The sequence below is a fragment of the Sceloporus occidentalis genome, unplaced genomic scaffold (genome assembly GCF_023333645.1).
Source record: "Sceloporus occidentalis isolate IW3139 unplaced genomic scaffold, rSceOcc1.0.p SCAF_149, whole genome shotgun sequence".
Lineage (NCBI taxonomy): Eukaryota > Metazoa > Chordata > Lepidosauria > Squamata > Phrynosomatidae > Sceloporus > Sceloporus occidentalis.
This window is the reverse complement of record NW_028317129.1, coordinates 713845-741651: the sequence shown is the minus strand read 5'-3', so window position 1 is coordinate 741651 and position 27807 is coordinate 713845. Positions and strand designations below refer to the sequence as shown.

The following is a 27807-nucleotide window of genomic DNA, read 5'->3' as shown; positions in this document are numbered from 1 at the left end:
GACACACACAGACACAGTAAGGCACACACAGACACAGTGAGACACACACACACACACAGTAAGACACACACACACAGTAAGACACACACACACAAACACAGTAAGACACACACAGTAAGACCTCCCTCCCTAACCCCCCTTCTCAGTATCTCCCCTCTAACTCCCTAACCCCCCCTTCTCAGTATCTCCCCTCTAACTCCCTAACCCCCCCTTCTCAGGATCTCCCCTCTAACTCCCTAACCCCCCCTTCTCAGGATCCCCCCCCCCCCGCCCCGGTCACTTACCTTAAACTCCTGTGTTGGAAGCGTGAGGCGTTTGTCTCGGGTGCCGGCGCTTCACTGCTGAGCGCCGGCGTCTGACGTCATATGCCGGCGCCCAGCGTAAAGCGCCGGCACCCGAGACAAACGCTTCCAACACAGGAGTTGAAGCGCTGAGGCAGGCGGCGGTGGGAGTGGCGGCCGCCGCCAGCAAAGGATTCCTGTATATCTGTCAGGCAGGGGGGCCCGAGAGTTGCCGAGCGGTTGTCTTCAGCAACCGCTCGGCACCCCTTGGGCCCCCCTGACTGGCAGAAATCCAGGACTCCTCTGCTGGCGGCCGCCGCCGCCTGCCTCAGTTGCGACCCCGGATTTATCGGCGTATAACACGCAGGTAGGGTTTAAGCTCCGGATTTTAGTTAAAAAAGTGCGTGTTATACGCCGATAAATACGGTATATCGTTGCCCCCCCCCTCCCTCCCTGCCTGCATCTTCGCTCCATAAGACGCGGCTGATTTTTCATCCTACTTTGGGAGGAAAAAAACTGCGTCTTATGGAGCGAAAAATACGGTATATGGGGGTCCCACCCTAAACTGAAAAAAATTGGACATCAGTCACCAGGGTGATCCAAAAGGTAGTAGTGCCAAGCTTTAAAACCTCCCCAGCCGCAGTTTTTTTTTACGTCACACAAGTATGCCTATCACCAAACCTAAGACATTAACCATACATTTAATGAATGCTCCAAAAGCCTTCATTCCAAGATGGAAATCTGAACGTCTACCACCGTATATTGAATGAACAAAAATGGTAAAGTTTATTCTCACAATGGAAGATATGGTTTATAGCATCAAAGGAATGAACTATGATAGCTGAGGTCTGATCTTTACAAAACCTCTCAACTGAAAAGGGGTTGCAGTTATACCTAGGGCACTTGACTAGCAACAAAGGGGTATGACACTAACATTGTATAGTATTACTTATAATGGCCCAAACCACATAGAAAAACAGTCTATAGGCTACCTTATCTCCTTCTCTTTTTTCTCCCTACCTTCTAATTCTTCCTTTTACTGTTATTTTTATACACTAAATTGTAAACATACAGTGTTATATGAAACACAGGACATGCAAAGTTTAATCAACAATAATGTATGTCATGACATGCCTCATCTGTTATCTAGATTGGTCAATTGGTGACAACCATATAATCACTAGATGAACAAAAATACATTTTACTGACAATGTATTACACGTTGTATTGTATTATAAGATGTTTGCTTCTACTTAGAAAACAGGGATTTCTTTATGCTTTGTTAAATTTGATTTATATGACAAGGATTGAATAAAATCATCACTGGTTGATTGTCACTCAGTGAGAGCTATAAGTACAGTATGAACTATAATCAAAATCTGCCATAAAATGCTCAAAAAATTGCCCGGGTACTTAAAATGCTTTTACGTTCAAAGCAGAGTGGTTCAGAGGCGGATTTAAACATGGCAATGAGAAATATTACTTTATCGTATGAAATCTTTGAAATGAACCATGTTAGCTATGAAAACAAGAAGTGCTTCTCATTTCTTATAGGGAAAAAGAAGGGTCGTTGTTAGCAAACATCACATGTTTAGGGAAAAAACAAATGGCCTTTGGAAATGTGCTTTGGAGGTTTTGTCTATATTGATACACTGTGTATGCTATCTTTTTGGAGATATACCGTATTGGCTCGGATATAGGCCGCCCCCGTATATAGGCCACACCCTAAAAGTTTGGTGCTTTTTTAAAGAAAAAGTTATTTTCTTTAAAAAAGCACCAAAAAAACATGCTGCCACTCTGTCTCCCCCCCCGAGATATGCTACCACTGTCCTCCCCCCCCCCGAGATATGCTGCCACTGTCCTCCTCCCCCCCGAGATATGCTACCACTGTCCTCCTCCCCCCCGAGATATGCTGCCACTGTCCTCCTCCCCCCCCCCCCCGGAATATGCTGCCACTGTCCTCCTCTGCCCCCCCCCCGACTTACCGGAGCAGACTCCTGGGTGTCTTGCGGGGCCGGCGGGGGACATCTACGCAATACGCGTATACAACTACCCCCCCCGTGGGAAGTGCTGGCAGGGGAGGCTGTCTGAGCGTATCGGGGAGTAGGATGTAGGTCTCCTGCACCGCTGTGGGGGATCTGTATCCTAACCCCGCTGCCTGCCCGGCGCCCAGGACTGCATGTCCCGGGCGTCGGGCGCTAGACCCGAATATAGGCCGCACCCCCACTTTAAAGACTTAAAGTGGGGGGGGAAAAGTGCGGCCTATATTCGAGCCAATACGGTAATACGCCATGGTGAAATTTTGTTAGCAAAATTAGCTCTTGTGTAACAAGACTTTTAAGATTTCATATTTTAGTCATTTTCAAATATTGGTCATTAAAAGGAACCCCATTATTTCTCTGAGCTGAAAGCAAGAACTTCTTCAATGGTGATGTCCTGAATAGTTTTAAGTGTATGCTGCTGGTATTTCCTCTTTTGCCATAGTCAGTCACTGTGGCAGACAGAATTTGGCATAGGGCCAATCATTTCCTCCAAGTGTTGGTCATCCAGACAGAAAGAAGTAATGATGCCATCATTAGACATATCAGTATAGCAGTAATAAAAAGAAAACAAGGTGTATGTATGAAGCAAAGAGCTCTGAATTTTCTTTGGAATTTCATTCAAACTTCTTTCTTCGCCCACTGCTCCTTGTGTCTCCTTTCTTTGCCTACTTCTCCATGGACATGGCCTCCTGGTGAACATCCGCAAAAGGGCAGCGAGTTTGGACCCACCTTCTTATTTTTAACTTCTTTTGTATACAGCCAATCTTATTGTTCAAATCTGGTAGTGGGTTGTGCTTTGTGATCCAGAGTGCGTAATTAAGTGGGGCATCCAAGCTTCTGCCTCTAGCTGTGAGCTGTGCATTGTATTGTGTATCGTCTGGGCCTGCCCCTTTATGGCACATTAGCCTGTTGAGCAGAGACAGGTACCTAAAGCGTTCATGACAGGTCCTGTGGCCCATGGCATGTGAGTGTACAAGAGTAATTCACTGGGTGCAATGGCAAATCCTGTGGCTGCAATTGCAAGTCACTTTGTAAAACTGGTGATATAATCTGCACATGACAGCTAGGGGCTATGGAGCTAAATTATGTTGGTTGGGCAAAGTGGGTGGAGCTTTGGGACAGTGGGTGTGGTACATTTTGATAGTTGTTCTGCAAAGTGGCCCTGGAATTGTTTTTCCAAATGTTGGCAATTATGATATTATAATATCATATATATAAATTTATATTGGTTTCCAATTTCTGCATTTAGTCTTCTATCCTTGGATGCTTGTATGAAAAGCTATTACATTTAGGAGGCCTATAGACTATGATTGTTGTAAATGTTGTACATAGGATTCCTATGAAGAAGTCAGAAAGCACTTGACAAAAGAGGTTGATACTTGGTATGCTGTAAGATACAGGATCAGGTGAACATCCTTTGTGTCTGTACACACAAAAGGAATATTTTTGGCTTCTTTGACTTTATTCTTCTCATTGTGAGCAACTGAATAGCACAAAACCAGGAACCCAGCATAATACACTACCAGCATAAATAATACATAGAAAAATAAATATTTTTCTCCAGCATTACATCGTGAAGTCCATGGAGTTCATTAAGTACCAGTCTGTTGTCTATGTTTCTGCCAAGAAGTGCAGCAGCGGTCTCCAGCTCCAACTGTCGGAGGACAACACTATTGAGTCCTCCATCTTTCTCACATCATTTCTACTCATAATCCTTATTGGGCTAAAATGAAAGAGATAAAAGATAAACAATGTCAAATGGGCATCTGTCTAAAACATTTTATTATATTTAAACTAGTGACGTTGCTTTAAAAGTGAAAACCACACATTTTTAAAATCATTTTTAATGTGATACTAGTAAATAACTGGTGGCTCTTTATGTCAGCATAATCCAAAATAACATTTTGTTATAACATATAATTATAGTAGTGGAAAAAAAGGAAACACATCAATTCCAACACTGTTAACTTGTCTGACAGGTACTTTTTATTAGGTATCAAAAAAACAAATGCAAAGGTAATGTGTATTTTTTTCTATACAAATTGTCATGTTATTTCTTTACACCTCTTTGTTTTTTTTTCCAACGGACTGGCTTTTGTTAAAAACGTATTCTCGACCGTGTATTAACATGAGTAACAACTTGCTTCGTAATAAATTGTTTGGTAAGGACAATGGGCTATTGACCGCAGTACCAAATTGTAATTCAAAATTTCAGAATATAAAAGCTTGGTAGGAAAGCAACAAAGTGGGCTAAACCCAGTTGTCAAATATAAAGTGTATAACATAAGGAAAGGTGTTCCATTATCAAATACATCAAGCGCTTTTATTCAAACAAGTATTACAGTCTTACACTATATGCCTAAAGACTACATAGCAATGCTGGCTTAATAAATAGAAACACATTTTGTGCTTTGTCGTACATTGAAAATAAGCAAGTTTCACAAGTGCATTAATGTTATATTTACCTATAGTTTTTTTACTTAACAGTGAATTCTATGTTAGAAACTTGAATTAAAGTGAAAAAAAAATCAATCACCCATGAGTTTTTAGGACACAAATTACCCCTAGTCCATTCTAGCCTTCCTCCCTTGAATGACTATTTCAAAGAGACCTTCATTTATGGAACAGCAGGTCCACCTCTTGGCATACACTCAATGATAGCTAGACTAGAGTCTGCCAGGACTATATAGATATAATGACTAACCCATTAAACACTCAGAGACAGTAGTATATAAATCATAAGCACCCGTAACATGTATATGATAAGCTCTTCTGCAATCACTAATGCATATGACATGTAAATGTATTAAACAATATCAATGTCTTGGAAGAATGCTGATCCCAAGTGACTCAATCATTTCTCCACCCCATAGCTAATATAGTAACTAACCCCAGAGTCTCTGGGGAACATTTAATGAACATGGGTGGCAAAATACGTAAAACTGAATTGTGGAGTTATTGCAAAAAGCTGACTTCTTCACTTGCTTCTGTGTTAACTGCTGCAGAAGCAATGACGAGCATCAAAGTGGACAGAAACAGCTGTAGGGGAGTGTTTGGGCTCCAGTGATTATCAATCACTAATATACTGTCAGAGTTCTGCAGCAGCAAAAACCAGGACTTTAGATTTTAGAATTCTGCTAAAATAGAAACATATTTATATGCGTCCTCCGCAGCCTGGAAATCTTAAGATGACTTCAAGGAGAAATAGTATTATTTGAAAGGTGCTTTAGGTTACCTGTGGGATGCCACGAAGATCTGTACTGAGACACATTCTTTAAAATAAATCAGTGATTTTACAAAAGGCCTTACATGTAAGGCGTTCCTTTTGACTGACGACCGTGGGCAGGGAATGTATTCCTGGTAGAATAAGCCAAATGGCCAATGATTTAGGTAGGTGAGGAGTTGGAGCAGTGGAAGTTTAATGGTATTAAGGATATAGTGCTATTGGTGAAAATGAAGAAAGTTTTTATAGTTTTTATAAGTTACTATTTCTGAAGACTTACAAATAGGGGGCATTGTTACAAAGTGGCATTTGACAGAGAGTAGGCATAGTTAAACACAGAACAGAGTGACCCGGAGACTTGCAGTTTACCTGAACAGTTCCCTAGTAGGGTTTTAAAGCTACAGGCATTGGTAGCAAGAACAGGGAGGTGGTTATGTCACTTTACAGATCTCTGGTCAAACCTTACCTATACTATCACTAGAGACCCCATCTTCAGAAGATTATAGATATCCTGGAGAGATTTTAGAGAAGGAGTAATAAATGCTAAATGGTTTAAAGGATAAATAATTATCAAGAAACACTAAGGGATCTCAACCAAAAAAGATTTAAGGTTTTTACAGAATTATAAAAAAAATTCTAATAACTGCAGTTCTTACAGCTTAACAGTATATATCAGGACTAGACTGGCAATGATGGGGTGGCCCTAGCACTTTAACCCCTCCATGACAAAGTCCATACATGTACGGGGTCACGATGCACCGGATTGGTGACAAAGCCCGCACATGTACGGGCTACTGCTAATTACCTGCATCGCCGTGATCTGCAGCTTTGCAGGATCCACGGATCATGGGAGGAAAGCCCCCCCCCAAAAAATGGACCGGCTAAAACAGTGCTTAGGAAGCTATCGGCAATTGCTTGCTAAGCATAATCGGTATTGCTGACATGCTTCGATATCGAGGCATGTCAGTAACACAGACCCCTACCCGAATCGCCTTGTGATTCCTCCGAAGAGCAACCACAAGGGCCATCAGTGAATGGCATTGATGCCATTCACAAGATAGCTGTGCCAACTGTCACAAGTCAGAGTTCACAGCGGGTCTATTCAGACCCTGTAAGAACTCTCGAGCTCTTCCTGTAAGTACTGCATTCAACCATGCAGGTCAATGGAGCCCAAATAGAATCTACCGTATTTGCTCGATTATAAGACAAGGTTTTTTCCAGAGCAAATGCTCTGGAATTGCGAATTGCATAGAGCTCTATACGCTGCCCGGACTACTCACTGGGGACTCAGAAGCTCCGGTAAGTTTGGAGGAGGGAGGGGGAGGGAGTGTTAAATGGGGGGCATAAGGCATTTCTGGAGGCAGAGTGCTCTGTGAAATGCCTTTTAACCCCCTTAATGCAACTCTGCCTCCAGAAATGCCTTTAACCCTCTATACGCCACTCTGCCTCCTGAAATGCCTTATACCTCCCTATATGCCACTCTGCCCCATAATATGCCTTTTAACCCCCTAAATGCCAGAGTGGCATATAGGGGTATAAGGCAATTCTGGAGGCACAGTGGCACATAGGGGGTCAAAAGGCATATCATGGGGCACAGTGGCATATAGGGGGTATAAGGCATTTCTGGGGCAGAGTGGCAAGCCAGGGGGCAGATGTACATAACTGGGGGGGGGGCAGGTTGAAAAAAGAAGGAAATAAAAACTAAATATTTTTCTCAATCATAGCTTTTATTTAAAAAAATTTGTTCACATAGTTTACATGAATTAACATGAATTAACATTTACTGGTAAAACTTTTTTCCTATAGGGTCCTTATATTCAGGCTTTTTCTTTTTTTCATAAATTAATATTCAGCTTTTGGGGGGTCGTCTTATAATCGAGCAAATACGGTATTTAGCAGGTTTTTTCGTTAGTTTTTGCAGATGAGTAAAATAGTTTTCAAATAATAATGAGAAAAACTCCTTTTTTAACAAAAAAATCACCATATTTTTTTTTTTTTTATAGTTAATTAGATTATATGATAAAAACAATAGTATCTAAAGAAAGCACTGCTTGTCCTGAAAAAAAACAATATATAATATGGGTGTGGTTGCACAACATGAGGAAGAAGAAAATTACAGCTAAACAGCAACACTGAAAAATGTTAAAAGAGCCTTTGTCCCAAAGTGGACTACGTCTTGTCATTAAGGGGTTAAGGCTAATGTCCGGCTGATGCCTTAAGTGCAGGGTGTGACTGGATGTGGGATGTGTATATGTACACTGGAGCAGCAGATCAGGTGAGTGTGTGGCTCTGGTGACCAGCAGACCACCAGGCATTTGATTCCTCAATCAATGCCAAGTTTAACACAGCTCCTCGCAATGGCATTTGGATTTTGAGCAGACTAACAAGCCACATGCAAGTTTTGTTTATTTAAATTTGATGTAATAGATCCTATAGCATAATTTAATATTTTGATTTCAGAATCATAAACACCTTAATAATCGGGTGGACGAAATGTGTTTATTGTCATAACTTAATTGGAGAATAAGGATACAGTGTAGAATATAATTATAAATACTTAATCATTGATTCTATCCAAAAATACAGCTTGGTCACATTTTACAGATGACAGCAAGCAATATACAATGGCAAAGCATATACACCTCAGGTACGATTTAGCAGCCAAATAGTTAATAATAATAACCGAAATTATACCAGTTTAGAGTATCCTTCCTACTAGCCGTAGACTTCATAATGGTTTTTTTTATCATCCATATTCCACCTTATCAGACTAGAGTTCGTTCTTAACCGTATTGGGCTAAATGGCCCTCATATGCTATATTCAGAAAATCGTGTACATTTAGTCTCCAGATACATTACCTGAGCAATTCCCCACATCTTACATATTCAGGATCAAATGTTCTGTGCGTACCTGCTTGTTTTAATGACATACACTATATCCACTTTCTCAGCCCATGGGGATTTTACTTTCTACAGAGAATTGCAGTACTTTTCAATCATAGAATTCTCCTTCAATACGTAGTGGCCAGGTCAATCAATATGATTTAGCAGTGACTCGGATGCAAGCAAGAGTGTCCTTACAGTTTGGTGTCTTAGGGCTACTTGAGGACAAATTCTGAAACAACATCCTAATAGAAGTAAACAAGTATCCAGTAAATGTCTTTTTAAACATAATAAATATTGTATTAAACATAGTAAATATTATATTTTATCTGTTTTGAATCACTGCAGCAGCGTATACTGTAGAAGGAATGAGTTGTGCATGATAGCACAATATTATAAGATACACATATATTTAATAACCTTTGTCCATCTTGGATATTCTGTAATTAGGCTATTATTTGTGTTTGTTTCTGAAGGAACATACTAAACAACAGATATATATATATATATATATATATATATATATATATATATATATATATAACGTGACTGCATAGACAGAGGAGTCTACTCACTAATAAGTCGACTGAGGTCAGACACTAGCAAAACAACTCACATATTCACGAAAATGCAAGCTGTCGCAAGGGCATACAAGTGCCTGTGACTTGAGTCAATGAGAAACCTTTTCTGCCAATTTATATAAATTACTGATTAGTAAATAGTCTTCTTTAATTATTGAAATATTCCTTTATGAAAAATTGGCCTTACGCAAATAACTTATCGTACATAACTAAAAAAATAGGAATTCAAGAAACACGCAAAAATGATAATTAGACTTGTGAATGAAGATTTGTGGAAATTTTGATTTTAACGAAATTTGACAATTTCCTCAAATTGTACGAATTTCCGATAATGAGGAGTGACGCCAAGGAAACAAAAGAAAACAAAGCAAATTACTCCTAATTCACATTCTCTTATGCTGATTCTCTCACGCTATCTCTGAATGTTTCCACTTCTCTACTTGCATATTCTTGTTCTTCTGTCTTCTTTTTACATCTGAGCCGCCAAGCACGAGGGTGTGCAGGGATTCGCTGGGATTCAAAGAATGTGAGAGTGAGTAAATGAGAGTGTAAGAGAACGTGAATGAGAGCGTGAGGGAGTATGAGACAGTATGAGTAAGAGAGAGTGTGAAAGAATGTAAAAAACCTATACTAAAATTAAGAAAAAAGCAATTAGGCTTAGAATTTCTTCTACAAAGTAGGGGTCACTGATGAACAATGAACAAATTTATGTTTGGCAACGTCTCCTGATTACAGACATACCCAACATTGTAACATTTTATTGTAAAAAGAGGTCCCTTTAAAGATCTCTCATACATCTTATTCTTTATTTTTTTATTTTCATTTATATTTCATCTAAAAAAATGTTTATCACTCACAATTACATTGTGATCACCAAGTAAGGCTCCAGCGATGTTGGCTTCTCCTGACAGGGCAGTCCAAGCTGTCAATAGACAGCTTAATCTCTCTTACAGCGGCAAGGAAATGTCCCTGCGGTAAAAAACGCATGACGTACAGTTATGTCCTAAGGGTAATCTTGCCACACCTTTTGTGGATAAACTGGACAAAATGGTTAAAGTTGTTTCTGTAATTCCAAATTGTTATGTGATACACTACTTGTAATATCCGGTTTACCCACTGAACAGCAGTGCAGAATATAATGGTGATATATAATTTTACTGTAAATATTTAAATATTCCTTAATGGAAAATTGGCTTTACACAAATATCTCATTGTGCACAACTAGAACAGCTTGAAATTCCATTAATGGCGAATGAGAGAAAAATATTTTCGACCAGTTTAGTAAGGTTTTTCTTTAGTACAGGGTTAATAAAGGTTTGCTTCCGAATCCTTTAGACGTTGCTGTTTCTTCTTCAAGTGACAGATTGAGGGCAGTTTGTGTAACTGGAAGATGAAGATAGAGGTGCTTGGGCTTTATCAAGTTCTTATTGTTTCTAATCACTGTCCAGTTGCATGGACCCTGGTATTTGATAGCGACCTGTTGCTGATATGAAAGGTAAACTGCTTTAAGTGAGCTGCAGTTGGTAAAAATGACAATTTCCCAATTCCTGTGAGATCTGCTGCATTCAAGTTGATGTGATATGATGGATGGATTGACTAAACATGTCTTCCTATGTTTTGTGCTTTCATTTTTCAGATCAGATTGGTCTGAACCGCAAAACAATTGTGTGTCCCATGATAGATGTCATTGACCACAATCACTTTGGATATGAAGCACAGGCAGGAGACGCAATGAGGGGTGCTTTTGACTGGGAAATGTACTATAAACGCATCCCAATCCCTCCAGAACTTCAAAGGACTGATCCAAGTGATCCTTTTCAGTAAGTAAATCAAAGTAGAAGAAAAATCTAAAGGTAAAAACAGCATAACTGAACTTAATGGGAATTTTTTTCAAATCTTGCACACCAGCATGTTTATTAATTTAAAGCTAACTTAACCTACTGACTTCATCTATTTTATGTACGACTGATTTTCAAAAGGATGTCAGCCTTTACCTGGATTTAGAATGGAACTTAAAACATTAAATACTCCCTATAATACATATAACTGTATTCTAACAGAACCTGATGTTAGAAAATGTAAGGTACAGTCAGAGCCTGCCTTAAGTGTTCTGGCGCCCTGTGCGGACTACTCTTCAGGCGCCCCCCCACTCTGCCCCTTCTCACTGCCCCCCCACTCTGCCCCTTCTCACTGCCCCCCCCACTCTGCCCCTTCTCACTGCCTCCCCCCCCACTCTGCCCCTTCTCACTGCCTCCCCAACTCTGCCCTTTCTCACTGCCTCCCCCACTCTGCCCCTTCTCACTGCCCCCCCACTCTGCCCCTTCTCACTGCCCCCCCCACTCTTACCCTTCTCACTACCCCCCCTCCTTATCCTTACTTACCTTGTTGCCGGAGTCCTGCGGTGGGAGCGGGAGGCCTCTGTCTTCCCGCTATGCCGCAGTGCGCGCTTCACAGCTGAGCACCGGAATAATTCCGGCGCTCAGTATGAAACGCCGGCACCGCAACGGAGTCACGGAGAGTGAGGGGCGCCGAGCGGACACTGAAAACTTCATGGCAACAGGGGCGCCCCTGCCCGGGACTTATTAAAACATCGGTTAAAAAACTTTATTTAACATGGATGATGTTGAATAAAGTAAAAAAAAAACAAAAAAAAACCCCCGATGTTTTAATTTAAGTCCCGGGCAGGCGCCCCTGTTGCCATGGTGCCCTGTGCGGCCGCACAGGTCACACACCTCTAAGGCCGGCCCTGGGTACAGTACATGTTAGGACTCTGTGCCATAGGGTTTTTCCATCAGACTCAGGGTTTTCATGTGAATGGTGAAGATTCTCACGGTCACAAAGTCTACAGCTGAATACATCATATTCTACTCTTATTAAGTTATATGTGGTCATTCCCACCATCGTTAGGATGTCACTGCAAGTCTAATTACTAATTATTTGCAATTTTCTAAAATAATTTAATTATAAAAAATTTCTGAAGTCATTCATAAAATGCACAATTTTAGTCCATAGTTTGTCAATTTGTATTCTATTAAATCTAAACCCTTACTGAAGAAATATTGTATTTATTGAAAGAGGATTGAGAAACCTCCTCTTTATTTAGAATTCATGAGGATTTATTTGTAGCCAGTTTAAATGACAACAAAATAAACTTTGTTTGGTTATACTGTATAGAGATACTGTCCAAATACAGCTTGTTTGCAATATTTTTTTAGAAACAATTTTAAAGTTAGGGATTTTGTTCTGTTGCTATCCAGAGACAATGTCATGATTTGAAATTAGAGAGAAATGATTTCAGTACAGGATATATCTGAAGGTGGTGAAGGGGTAATATCTTTGTAGTAAAATGTGATGCGCATGATAACAGAAATTATTAAAGACCGAACAAGCTCATGTCAAATCAGGCTTGATTCCAACTCTTTGGAAACACCTCTTTGGCAACCCAAGCCTAGAACTTGGCTCAGTTTGTACTGTGCCAATGACCAGATTTCCTGTCTGCATAAACATTAATGTTTTACTGTGTATAAAAATAAAATATAAAATATAAAAAATTGGGGCTGAAAGTCTTTTTCTAAATTTTGTCAGTTATATGTTAACTTCAGTGTATAGTAATGAAGAAATGCTGCCTATATACAGTTTGCTGAAATGGTTATCACAAGTTAATAGGATATATATTTATATATATATATATATATATATATATATATATATATATATATATATATATATATGTATATATATATATTCAGGGTCAATTTACTATGGGCATTGCTGTCAAGATGATACAATGCTGTACATAGTGGTTCAAAGAGATTAAAACTATGTTTCAGGAAAGGTTTCTTTGATGAATGACCAGTATAGAATTGTAGACCTTTCTATGGAAGGATAATATAAAGAATGTCAAGAATTGTAATTATTTATAAAAACAAGCTGACATGTTGACACAGCGACACATTAGATTTGTCATTTTGACATCACGAAGGGCATCTTTTGAAGCAACAAACAACTTCAATTATTTATTTTTGCCTGTGCCGCTAGAAAGAGGGATTTATGAGGACTTTATAGACTAGTGTCTTTTTTCAGGTCTCCAACACTATATGGGGCACATATGCATTCCACGGCTTTGTTATTTGTAAATGTGCATTGTATAAAGCAGGATTACAAGCTCCCTAGGGAGATTCAAACCCCGAAGCTTTATTAATTAGGAAAAGCAGATGCACAATCCAGTTAAGAGGCTGGTACCCTCAGCTTAATTAAGATGGAGTGATACACAGCAACTGATTTACTGCAACAGAGTAAACCACCTGGAAGGTTGAAAAGTCAATACGAAAGGAGAGGAAGTAGCCAAATCAATCTTAATTTGTGCCATATCTGCCTTGCTAGAATTTATGAGTATTATCAGTGTTGATCTGCAATTAAACCCCTTTTTCTAGAAGTCAGATTACTTTTTTTTTCTTCTGGAGTCTTTTGCATAGTATTACATATTATACGTGAAAGCTAAAACCACAATATTTTACTATCTGAGACAGTGTTCTTGGCATGTGCAGAAATTACATATGGTTAATGAACTATCCTGGGTGAAGCAGCTTATTTGATTGTGCAACATTGAAGCTACAGAGTATGAAGCACATCAAGGCGACTTTCGCAAAAATCCATTAATCCTTTTCTTGACCTTGTTTATTTCATTTAAATAACACTTTCTTGCAAATGCCAAAGCTCTGAGAAGCTTGCTTCATTTTTTACTTCTATATCTGCTTTGGATAAGATGGGATTTATTGCTCATTAGCAGGAAGTGAGAGAAGCAGATCTTAGTTCGGCAAACTGTGTGAATCACATATTCATATTTTCACACATTATATATCAGCATTGATGCAAAAAGACCTGCTCTGCTTATCATTGTCTGCAAAATGCATTGTGAGAGATCAAACCTAAATCAAATCAATATTTGGTATAACCACCTTTTGTCCTCAAATGACCATCAATTCTTCTAGGTACACTTGCAAAACATCAGGGATTTTGTGGGAATAAAGTTGGGTGTATGATTAAACAATTAAAGCAGACAGGTGCTAATTATTATCAATGAAATATGTAGGTTAAAACACAGAAACAGCGGTATAGAATGAATAAAACTGGGTAAGGAACAGCCAAACTCATTAACAAGCGGAGGTTGCTGAATGCAGTTTATCGTCAATAGTTATACACCATGACAGGACTGAGCACAGCACCAAGACACAAGGTAGTTATACTGCATCAGCAAGGTCTCTCCCAAGCAGACATTTCTCCCAAACACAGAAACCGTAGTAAAGAAAAATGGCAGTAGGTGCTCTGGTCTTATGAGTCAAAATATTTGGCTGTAGCAGAAGTCAGTTTGTTTGCCAAAGGGCTGGAAAGCAGTATAGGAATGTTTGCAGGCAACAGAAACACATGGTGGGGGTTTCTTGCATGTTCCATGCATTTCAACAAATGGAGTTGGGGATTTGGTCAACATTAATGGACCCCTCAATGACTGACAGATATTTATCATGCAATACCATCAGGGAGGCATCTGATTTGTCCCACATTTATTCTGCAGCATGGTCACAACCCCAAACATATAGCCAAAGTCATTAAGAGCAACCTTCAGCGTCAAGAAAAACAACATCCCGCTGGCACGACATGGCTCTGCCTTTCTGCCGAAGTACTCAAGAGTTCAGGACTCGGGCAAGTAGGTCAGGTAGGAGCCCAGTTGCAGGGGATACCAGGGGCTCTATCTGTACTCTATGGTGCATGCATGTAGGTAGATAGAGACTACACGGCTGAATATATATAGGTAACAGTCTATTTTGGAGTGTGCTGGCAGAACAGATGAATAATAAAATACCTGACACAGTTATATCCATGCTGAAAAATCTTCTTTCTTCCTCTTTGATCTGAGATTTCTTTCCACTGATTGGCTGCTTAAGCAGTTAATCAGTGGCAATAAAGTACTTTCAATTAAATCAATGGGAGTATGCTGGCACTGACAGTCAAAAATGATACCATACAGCTATCATATGCATCAAAGTTTTTCATAGAAACCTTTACTGTGTTTAGGTAGGTTGCGCCCACTTTTTTCCTAAGGATTGAGATGGCCTTTGAAACGTGTAAGTGAAAAGACCACGTTTTCTGACTAACTTAACCCTGAATCAAACCTTAGGTCTATTCTAAAATCCTCTACTTGACATTACCTGTATTTCCACGGATGTCAGAAGAGCACCTCATTTTCATCTGTTCCAGTTACAATAACAATACAATTTGCTTGGTGAACCTTTCATAGTACAAAAACACATGTCGATTTCAGCAATTAGAAACATTCTAATATATCTTGTATACAACTTTAAAATGATGAAGACATTTTTACTTTTGCTTATAAACTACAGTATATTACCTTCTGTAACCTTGTGGGTTACGTCACAAAAAAGAAATATGTAGCTCAGATGATTTTTCTTGTTCAAGAAAACAATTAGAAGTATGTTTAGTGGAATGATACTGATTAAATTATATGTCAGGTGACATTCAAATGGAGATGTAAGGGGAAATAATTTTAATTGGAAAATAATAAATAAAACATCCAGAATGGCTAAAATAAAAAATAAATAAATAATGCAATTTAAATGTTACAATTCAGGGAGATGTATTAATTATAGAACATAAATCATGTCAGTTGCTAAGTATCTAATTAGAGACAAAACATGTTTGAGTTCATTAAAGTGCTTCATAGTTATGCAAGTTACAAATCTGGTCAAAGGGACAAAAGCAATCTGAAGAAAGCTGCATTTTAGCCCCTCACGAAGTATGAAGTTTTACTCTACCTTCCAGAATCATCTACCTTCCAGAATCATATTTAATATCACCAGGTACAAACAAGTGCTATATCTGCACATCTGAAATAGCACCATGTAAGTTGGTTTGTAATGTGGAGGATATTATATACAGTATCACTATCTATCTTTGTGAATTGTATATATAATTATATGCTAGGTAGTTTAACAGTCTTAATTAAATGCCTTTTACAACAATTTTATTTAATGAATTTTTGTTATGCTTTGTTTATTCGCAAAGTAATTTGGAAGTCATCATTAATCTAGCAAAAGAACTCCAACCAATGTAGATGAACTTTGGGTTTCTGCAGTAAAATAGATCATTAATTACAAAGTAGTAAAGCAAATACGTCATGGATGAATGCGTCTTTTTTTTTTGCTAAACAAGGATATTACTCATCAAATGGTTTTGACCCCCTAGTTTATCCTTGCAATGCAAAACAAAAAGTACGTTTGAAGTTGCCATGATCACACAGAGAGCATTAAAGGTGTTGTTCCATATACTGTTAAAAGACTCTTTTTATATAAATAATATAAAGAAAATAGATAAAAGGATACATTGACATAACTGATAGCGTTTGTGCTAAGGATACTACAGAGTGCAATTAATGTGTTAACATCTAGGCGTGCCACGCATTTATTGTTAAATTAGTTCTTGTGCGCAATTTGTAATCACAAGAATAAAGAACACAGGTCACCTATTGCCTAAGGTATGTCACTACAGTATGTCGATAAGTTATTGATTCACGTTTGCCGCACTTGAGTTAAGACAAACAGTGAAGAAAACTAGACTTTGTATGCATTCATTTATAGGCTTATAAAAAACCAACAAGCAGACCAGCCTTCTATACAAAACAGAAAAGTCATTATTGCGATTCAGGAAATGTGCATGTTGTGAATACTGCAGGTAGTTATTATGATTTGTTGTTGAAGAATAGAAAAAGAGGAACTAGAAGTTAACAGTTTTTTATAAATAAGGCAAAACCTTTAAATGTCATAGGAGTTTTTCATTATACAGAAAAATAGATGCTTTAAATTCCAAATTGTTGTATGTAACGGGTTCACCAAGAGAGCTGTAGTCGCTCCCAGAGATCACCCAGATGTATCCTCCTTTTGTCCCCGAAATCACTTCCAGCACCAGTCAGCATGCACACCTTGGAGCCCTTCCATGTGTACCCAATAAGTAGACACAACTACCTCGAATTGAGTGCAGCAAGAATGAACATTTTATTGAACAGAATATAGCATATTTATCCACAGAAACATCAAGACAACAGCCAGGTTTTAAACAGAACAAAAGGGCTCAATCACATCAGGACGTAATTGAATTACATCACACAAGATTAAGATTTAACAGAATAAAATTAACTAATTTAAGGTACAGGGAAACAATGACTATAGAAGGGCCCTCTTATGGTGTGAGCAGATAGTCTTTGTACATTTCAACCTGAATATTCTGGTGACCCCCACACTTCCCCCACAGGAGGAACCATGGATCAAATGCCCAGGATGAATGTGGGCAAGTGTCCACGAGACTGCAACTCTCAGGAAGGGGATGTGTCTGGCCCAGCAATGTAGTTCTGTCACATTGTATAATGTGCTACGCAAAAAACTATAAAGTCACATATATGGGTTGCTCAGAGGAGGGGTTGTAGCTGTTTGAAAAGGAGAAATAAACCATGGATAATGACATAGAAAGCATAGGTAGCCCCTAAGCCTGTGACCATAAGTGGTGGTAAACTATGGAACACAAAAGCTCATAATAGACTGTTATGAGAAGAAGGAGAATGAGCAATAGTATTTTGTTTCTAGTAGATAAGCTGACTCGAAATGTATAAAAAGGGGCATCAATTTGCGGGATAAAAATATAATTTTGCCCCATTATAAATCAATGGTAAGACCACACCTTGAATATGCTGTGCAATTTTAGGCACCTATTCTAAAGAAGGATATTATAGCATTGGAAAAAGTGCAGAGGCGGGCTACAAAATTAATAAAAGGAATGGAACACTTTAGTTATGAAGAAAGGTTAACAAATTTAAATCTGTTTAGTTTAGAAAAACGTCGCCTCAGAGGGGATATGACAGCATTATATAAATATATTTGGGGCCAATACAAACCATTGTGTGGAAATCTGTTCATAAACAGGACTATGCATAGGACACGTGGTCATGCGTTTAGACTGGAAGAAAGGAGATTTAGTCTAAGGCAGAGGAAAGGGTTTTTTTACAGTTAGGACAATAAGGATGTGGCATTCTGTACAGATGTTTAAACAGCAACTGGATGAATACGTGGAAAAACATAATATTCAGGGATATAATATTTAAATTATGGGAAAACAGCTTCTCGATCCGAGGTGAGATCTGACTGCCATTCTGGGCTCAAGAAGGAATTTTTTTCCCTAATTTGTGCAAAATTGGAAACAGCCATAACTGGGGGTTTTTGCCTCCTTTTGGACCAACAGCAAGAAATAAACAGATATGGGAAAGGCTGAACTTGATGGACGCATGTCTTTTTTCAGCCTATCTAACTATGAAATCCGGGGTCTGTTTTAATTTCTCAATTGTTCAGAAAAGTAATAAATATGCAGATTAAGAAAAAAAAAACCTGACATTCCATATGACTGTTAACGCCTTAACGGCCGATGACAGTTCAGTGCCGTCACGCAAAAACGGTCTGAGAATGACCGTTGACGGTCCTGAACCGTCATTAAATTAAAAAAGCTTAGAAAGTGATCAACGATCACTTTCCTCGCTTAAACTGCGTTGCTGTAATGTCCTTTAAAAAAAACAATGGAGTTGAAAAGAGTTCTCAGGAGGGTCTCTCCAGACCCTCCTGAAAATCTGGCTCCACTTGCAGGTTGAATACAGGTACTGCATTCAACCGTGTAAGTCAATGGAGCCCAGCTTTCCAATCACAATGTGATTAGTAAAAAATGTGCTAACATTTAAAAATAATTATGCAGTGATGCCACCAGAGGAACCATCCAGTACCAGCAAAATGTAAAAAAAAACAAAAAGTCCTAAAAAATAATAAAATAACTAAAATAAAAAAAGTTTATTATTATGAGCAAGTGCTAAAATTAGCGCTGTCTCAAAAATCTCGACATGGAAAGAGTTAAAATAAAAGCATTTCAAATATCCAAGGGATGTCTAATTTAATAAAAAATGAATGGTTTGATGGGGTAAATTGGAGTGGCCGGGTTGAAACATAGGGCAAAGGCACAGGCTGACCAAAATGGAGAAAAAAGTGCACTTCCCAAATGTGGCATTTCAAATCCCAAACAACCCAACAAACCCATGCATGTGGGGTATCACTGCACCCGGGAGATGTTGCTGAACACATATTGGGGTGTTGTTTGAACATTCATTCCTGAAGTACAAATTGTGTTAAAAAAAAAAATACTACCACAAACTTTGGCAAAGGCTGGTGGTAGAATATCATGCATGAAAAGGGTTAAAATATCAGCATTTGAAATACCTTGGGGTGTCTAGTTAAAAAAATATATGGTTTGATGGGGTAAATTGAATTAACCCTCTTCAAAGATTTTCCAAAGAGGACATGGAGGCAGAATGACCAAATGCTAAAAGTCTGTGTTGAAAACCTGAATTACGCATGTCCCAAAAGTAGCCAAACATTCTGACAAACCCATGCACTATACTCAGGAGATGTTGCTGGGTGTTGTTTAACAGTGACATATACCAGCACCTGTATATTTATAACTAAATTACAATTTGTGAGAAAAAAAAATAAAAAAAAATTACTATTACAAAGTTTGACAAAGTGTGGTTGTATAATTAGTGAATGGAAAGGGTTAAAATACCAGCATTTGAAATACCCTGGGGTGTTTAGTTTAAAAAAAAAATATGGTTTGATGGGGAGTTAACCGGCTTCAAAGATGTTCCAAAGAGTAGATGGAGGCAGAATGACCAGATTTGGAAACAATCAGCAAAAAAAACCATAAAAACATTGCATATTTCCAAACTCAGGACAAATGGTAGAATCTATTTAGCTATTTTTTTTTACTTACTTTTGTAGGTGAGTAAACAATTTTTCAAATAAAAGTCATAAAATGTGGGGGGTTTTCAAATTTTCACCATGTTTTATTTTTTTTTTATCGTAAATAAGATGATATGATCAAAAAGCATAACATAAACTGTTATAATAGTAGTAAGCTAAAGTGGTATTTTAAAATGTCACTTTAAGTAGTATTACCTTTCTAATGATATAGAAACATACACTGTATACCTACAGGATCTATGTCAATGATATGGAACATAATAATTTTGGATATCAAGTTGTACAAGCTGTCCAGTACATCTAAATCCTTCAAACTGTCAGTGAGTGAGTTGTTCATATTGCTGGGTGTAATATAAGTGGTCCTGAAGAGTCCTGAATGGTAGTGGTTATCAGGGTGTAGTCCACAGCAAAGTACAAAAGAAAGTCAAGGTCACCAGTAAAACTCCAAAGAAAAAAGCCAAAAAAATCAGGATCAATTTCAGATTGGCTGGCACCCAAGTCTAAACAAGACATAACAAGTAGTATACAGTATAACGAAACAATTCAGGGCCCTGCTCAAAGGAGCTTACAATCTAGAAGGAGTTAGGTTGCAGGGCCAGTGCTACCTGTAGGGAAGGTAGACACAGGCAAAAGCACAGATCTGGCAAGCGCATCTCCTTTGCAGCAGACTAGACTGCCCATCACTGGAGGAGCAGCGTCATTTGGGGTGAACATGGATTTTCCTGGCCCAAAATAAAGGGAGTGCAAGGTCTGTTCATAAGACCTCTTTTTAAATGCCCCCTCGTGATGCTGCTGGCAATTGGGATATGATGTCATATAACACTGAAGCTGTGCGCCCTGCGAGGGAGCAGTGATAACTGAGCAGAACAGACCTCATACTTCCTCCAAAAGAAAGAAATGAGGAGAAAGGGGGATAGGTAGTATGAAATAGATAGTTAGAAAAAGAGATAAAGAAGGGGACATACTAAGACATTATGGACAATGCTATGCTTCCAACTTTGTGGGAACCGTTTGGGGAAGGCCCTTTTCTATTCCAGCATGACTGTGCCCCAGTGCACACAGCAAGGTCCATAAAGACATAGTTTGATAAGTTTAGTGTGGAAGAACTTGACTGGCCGGCACAGAGCCCTGACCTCAATCCCATTGAACTCCTTTGGGATGAACTAGAACAGAGATTGCGATCCAGGCCTTCTCATCCAACATCAGTGCCTGAACTCACAAATGCTCTACTAGATGAAACAATTCCCACAGAAACACTCCATAATTCTGTGGAAAGCTTTCCCAGAAGAGTGGATGTTATAGCTTCACAGAGGTGAACCAACTACATATCAATGTTTATATATTTAGAATGCAACGTCATAAAAGTGGGTGAATTATGTGGATGCAATATTGGTGCTGAGCAAGTCCTGTGGATGCATTCAGGGTACTGGGCAAATCCTATGTGTGCATTCTGGGTGCCAGGGCTGTACTTTGAGCACTTAGAAAGCATCCTGTAGCCCCGAACGAGCAACGTAGGTATTTTCCCTTTGTGCTAGATGGCCAGTCCGGGGCTGTCTATTCTTGTAGTTTCAACTTATACTTTGAGTACAAAAATGGAGCAATTCTGGTATAAAGAGCAGCTAGAGCACTCATCATTTGCCTTCAGAAACTGAGATATTATCTTTAATTTCAGCTGGGTCACAAATGCCTTTTAATTCTGAGATATAAAGAACTAATCTCACACTAAATTTGAATGAAATAATAACTACTTCTAAAATTATTCCAAATGATCTGGTAAATTTAATAATCTTACAGATTTAGACAGCTTCATATCCTGCATTGTTATTGCTTCATCCTTTTAGACCTGGGTCTGTTAATCTTATTGTAACAAAGTACATGTTTCAGTGCTATGATAAGCTTGACAAACTCAATAGTAGTTAACTGTTTCTTCATCCTCTGTTCCTTCCTGTTTGCTGCCTTAACAGAATTAAATCACCCGTTTGGTTCCACAAGCTAATATTGTCAAGGAACAATATATTTAGTTTTTGCACCCTTTTCTTTTCCTGACTTTGCCACTTGTATGCGGGAAGTTTAAAGATCTCAGGTTGTAATCTGATGACACGACAAATCCGGTGTATGCATTCACATGGATCAGCAGGAAATATGAGAACAAATATAAGATATCTTTGACTTGGTCACCACTAGTCAACCATATCTTCCTGGAGACCCTTTCTTCCTTCCATTTGAAAAGATAAACAGAGGGGCGATAACCTTAAATGTAGCCACTAAATAAAATAATTGTGGCTGGTTGGTATTTTCCTGTCCTTAAGTTCTCCCCTTCTCCTTACCAACACTCAGGCTGCTTAAACCAATCAACAGCAACCAGCAAGTTATCAGTACCCATTAGATAGATTTCTAATACACATATGCACATTATTTTAATCTGTAAATTATTTTGTATTTTATTTTTTATATATTTATTTATTATTATTTACTGTCAGATATGCTTTATAACTACAATTTAATTGGTATCATCTGATATCTAATGGACAGTGTTTTTTTTCTGTCAGAGCCTTATTGTTGAATGACATGTTAACATAGAAGCAAACATATAGAGCAAAATAGAAAATGTTCCTCATCCATCCTTATTAATTGAATATCCTTCTTGGACCATTACACGTACAGTTATATTGTTTCCACGTCTCTAATCTAACTGATTTTTACCACTTAGCTGGAAGTGTTTGATCATATGCTTCTGTGTTTCAACCCACCCACATCTTTGTGAAGGGCCCTTAGACAACAGGGGACCCTCAGCAGCTGCTTCATCTGCTGATATCATAGCAGCAGCTCTGGCTTTAACATGCATGTTTACCAGATTTGTCTGTAGCTTACATATGTAAGAATGGTAAAAGTTATTGTGATTAGGTGAAGACAGAAGACAGTGTAAACATGAAAGGACTACTATATGTCTTGTACCAGCATTGAGACATAAATATGTACAGTATATAGACATTTGAATCACAGTTTCCATTCCGGAGATTAACACAAGCATGCCACAATATTTGGATATGATAAAGATCATTAAAATACTTGCTCTCAGGCAAGCGTACACAGAATTCTTAGCCAATTTGGAGTTGTAAAAGTCCTTCTCTATAACATAATGATATATTATAGGGTGGTAAGTCTGAGTGCTGCTTATATAGCAGTATGCATTAAGGTATGTATTTTTGCTATTGATAATCATTATACACAGTTATGCCTATAAAATTCGGAAACATAGTGTTTTTGTAACGTAAATATATGTGTTCACATTATTAAGTCTAAGACTAGGATTTTTGTTGGAGACCCAATCAGCCAATGAGATGAGAGCATCATTTGTTCTGATCTATATAAGAGACATTATGGCTGGATTGTTTGGGTTCAATTGAGTGTAGGTTTGATCAGTTGTTGCTAGAATACTGCAACAATGAACATGTGCAATGTAGAGGGTTAAACGATTCAGTAATGCATCATGTATTTATCCCTTTATTTTATTCATATCTAGTTACAAACTTTATAAGATTTTGAGTACAATGACAATGGTAAACAATCAACATCAAGTAGGGAAAAAACATTTAATACAACGTTTAGGTTCCAACTGTTCCAAAACAAAAATTGGAATATTTATGTACACATAGACTTTATATACTGTATACTTCCAATCAATGTTTTTAATCACATAGAAACTCATTACCGTATCTGATTGTGGAGGGACTTAACATAATTTAAGTGATCATGAGAGGTTCATATTTCGCTATCCATACACAATTGTTTTTATATGAATGTGATTAAATTAACTGCTTGTGAATTTATGAGCACTTTAATTACTGGGCTGCAGGAGTTCGAATCTTGGTAGGGGTCATAGATGTGATTAATGAGCATTGATCAATTTCATATTTGATTTAAATTAAATCATTTTGACTGTGACTCCTTCAGTGGCTCTATGGACCATGTGGTCTTTACATTGAGTGTTACTAGTGTGGGCTATATAACTCCTTTATAGTCTTCATATGCATATATTTTTATAATCCTTATCATGGTTTTAGGATTATCTTCAAATTATGTATATGAGATTATATGTTTGTGAGCATTTGATCTTGATCATCGTCCACCCTAGTTCTCACAATAAAAGTTGTATAGCCTGACCATGATATCTCATGTAGGACATTTCCAAGGATATTTCTGTACATTTGGTAACAGGTACAAGAGAATTTATTGTATAAAATTAGTTTCTCAGTTATCTTTTCAAATAGAGCCCTAATAGAGTTTGCTGGGATTTTTCTTGAATGATATCTCCACCTGCTGGAAATATGTAAACTGCATTGAAAAACTAACATTACTTTACATTAAAACACATAAAATCATTATACAAGATAGCCTGGTGCATAATTTATAATCTGTACAAGAATATGTATTTTTGCTTTTACTAGGGGCCTCCACGATGAAGAAGCAACATGTTCAAGGTCTCTCTATATTAAACTAGAGACAACATTTATAAATGCTATGCATTCATTATTGACAATCATATGTGTCAATCTTTTAAATAGGTGGTTCACTATCATGGAAGAAAATCACTTATCAATTTACGAAATGACATTTCCATATAGTTGCTACTACATAGCTGTTCCAGCTGATTAAGTAGAACAGGTGTACATTAAAGAATAAAGTATGTGCTCCTCATCTATATGAAAAATAATGTATATTATCCAAAGCAAAAGTCCTCAAGCATCCCTGACTTCATAGATGAGTCTGTGGAAACCATTTACATAGAAGCAAAACATAGGTATTTTGGGTCAGATTGGTCTGAGATGTCAGACAGTTATCCATATCAGGCCTGGACTAGCTATCGACCATCAGACCTTTTTTCTGCCCTTACCCAATACAGCCGCTGCCTTAAAGTGCTGGTACTGATCCATATATGAACTTACCCAGACAACTCCTCAATGGTTCCCACTTTTGAACGTTCCACCAACATACTTATACAAAGTACAATCATATTAATCTGAGCACTGTCACATTCCATGGCTGGCCAGGCTGGGGAAATGGGTATCCTATGGTTTTTTCTACTGTCAATGTAACTCTGCTAATAACCTTGAACAAATTGTGTTTTGAGACCTGAATATGCTATATAGGCTGTAATAACAACCATATGCGCACTTCGTCAGCACCATAATATAAAAAAGCTAGTGATACCTAGGCAACAAAGACTAAAATATATTACAGTTCATAATACAATCCACTTCTCCATAGTACACAATAGATTTATTTCTAAGCAAAATATGATTAAAATACTACTATTAGACTGCAATTAGATTTGTTACTTGACAAAACAGTTGCTTTGCAATTCAATAAGAATGGAATTGATCATCTGCAGATTGAAATAACTATTATTGCAACCAACAGAGAATTATGAGTTCCAAAACTATTACACATAGTATAACAGTGCCACCGACAACCAATTGTCTTAAGCTGCAGGATATTTGTTATAAATCGCCTCAATAAAGGGAGGGTTGGCAGTGGTGTAAGCTGCCCATAGGGAAATATATCATTTCCATCTGTCACTGTTTTATTTCTTTGGCAAACTGTGTGACAGCGGCAAAGGGAGATCAATGTGATTTTTGGCAATTTGAAAAATATTTAATTGGCTACAAAGTGCAATATAATCTAAGATGCTACAGTTTCAGATAACAACTATCAAAAGGCAATGAAGCCAATTAAAATACAGAAAGCTGAAAAAATATTGTTTGAATTATGGTATACTACTAATCAAAAGTATTTTGGAAGATTTTAAAATAATCTAGTGGTAAACAGCAGAAAGCCCTGAATTCTGTATACTAATAAAATATAGGCGTTGGTATTTAAAGTCTTGATACTGATGGTGTATGCAACCAGAAACAACTAAGACCTCAGATGTGTGAAGACATGAGGGACAGCAGCGAGATGGACACATTACTGAAATATACAATAAAGGTATAGAGAGGAGGTCATCAGTCAATGATTTAAATTACTATTACATCATATCTTTTAAAATCATTGCAGGAACAGGCATAAACTATGTAACAAGCCAGACACAGCTAGCGGGCTTTGTGCACCTGGCCCAATAAGCACAGCTACATTAAAAATGTGGTTTTACCATTTTGTGTCCTAACTCAATATTATAGCAATCATAAAAAAATGTTATATCTGCTTAATGCAGGCTTCAGTTGCACATATTTAGTTTGGATGTTTGTAGGTTTTGGTCTTGCTCCAAAGTCAAGGGCACTGCCATGAGAAGTTTTAATGTCATTTGACTCAAAAGTCTCATGAATGAAGAACAGATTTGTCTTCAATTTGGAAAAAAAAAAAAGTCTTGAAGAAAACAATTGCTGAGGACATAATATTTAAAATATTAAAAATAAAAGCAACTGATGGAGACTGATTAAGGTCAAGACAAACTGGCTGTGTATCAGCTCATGTCAGATCACAGTTCTTGGTGCATGTATATACAACATCGGTGCAGTTTAAATCAGCCCCTGCTGGCAAGCCATGTTTTTTTAATCCTCTAATTAATATTTAAAGGACCTTTTTCAATCATGTTTATGTATATGTTGCCCTTAAGGATGACCTGTCAATTCCCTTCGAAAACTGGCTTTTGCCAACCATGATCTATGTGGAGGACTGGAAATGAAAAGGAAATCTATTATCTGAGGAGGAGACTAGCATTCCCAAATCCCAAGGGATGAGCTCAGCTGCCAGACATGTTTCCAGTATGTGGCTGATATAAATGGATTAATGAGTGCTTGATTGATCTGAGCTGTTTTTTCCTATTACATTGCTATGTATGAAACTACTAATGAATATATGCCATGGGGCATTACCTTAATTCTGATAGAATCTGGAGATAAAGCTAGCGTAGCAGCTTTATGGAAAACTGGCACTGCAAAAGTTTAAGTAATACTTTTACAAACAAATAGATAATAAATAATGCTATGCAAATTGTTTATCAGATTTAAGAATTACAAAGAGAAGATGTGTTTCAACTAAAAGAAAGCTTCCAGTCCCATTGCAAACAACCACTTGTAAGTCATATTTTATGTTATGGCTATTTATTGTTCCAGGCCCTGGAGGGTCACCAATCAATCTTTAGCCTCATGTAAAACATGGTCTTGAAAATTGCTTTTTAGAGAGTGGAGAAATTCTGCTGATAAAATGTTTTAATATGAAAATGATCTGATTAACTGAGGAACGGCTGCGGAACCCGTCAGCATCATTGTGTAATTCACCGTAACTTCCTCTAGATTGTAAGCTTGTTAGAGCAGGGCCCTCCTTACTCCAAATTGTATAAGACTTGTTTACCCACTGTAAATGATGGGGCTATATAAAACAATAAATAATAATAAGTGCTGGTCACTGAGCATTGTGAAGAGGAAGGTTTACCAGGTTGACCACAGTAGGATTTGCGAGAGCAGGTATAAGTGATCTCATGAAAACTTCTCCTCTTCACCAATAAAGAAGAATAACCAGAGATTGCTTAAGCAAGCGACAAAGAAGAATGAAGGGAAAGGGACAGTTTAAAGCTTTGCAGCAGGGTTGGAAATCCAACTGCAGCAGTGTTATCGTCAGACACTGCGGTGGGTCTGTCAAACAATGACATGAACACAAAAGTGTTAAATTAAGTGGTGTTTTCATTGGTAAAAATGATCATGTTGCAATCTGCACTTTGGGTAGTCCAAGGGTTGTTTTCATGTGAGCTTAGGTGGTGCCAATGTTTTCCTGATATGTTGGTCTATATGGTAAGGATGCTGTGCATCTGTTGGAGATTGGACATATTTAGTGCAAATGTCCAATCTATGGTGGAAAGGGTCACGGGCTTAGGCGGTGGGGTATAAGCAGTGGCGTCGCTACAGGGGGGCAAGGGGGGGCAATTGCCCCCCCTAGGAT

General features: G+C 38.0%; 1 protein-coding gene across 1 annotated transcript in view; it reads left to right on the top strand.

The window, feature by feature from the left end:
- LOC149280687 (polypeptide N-acetylgalactosaminyltransferase-like 6) overlaps positions 1 to 27807 on the top strand; it is a 537937-nt gene that overhangs the window by 405050 nt on the left and 105080 nt on the right. Inside the window, exon 7 of the mRNA XM_089500181.1 lies at positions 10647 to 10830. Coding sequence (XP_089356307.1) covers positions 10647 to 10830 — 184 coding nt within the window. The remainder of the gene's footprint in view (positions 1 to 10646; positions 10831 to 27807) is intronic.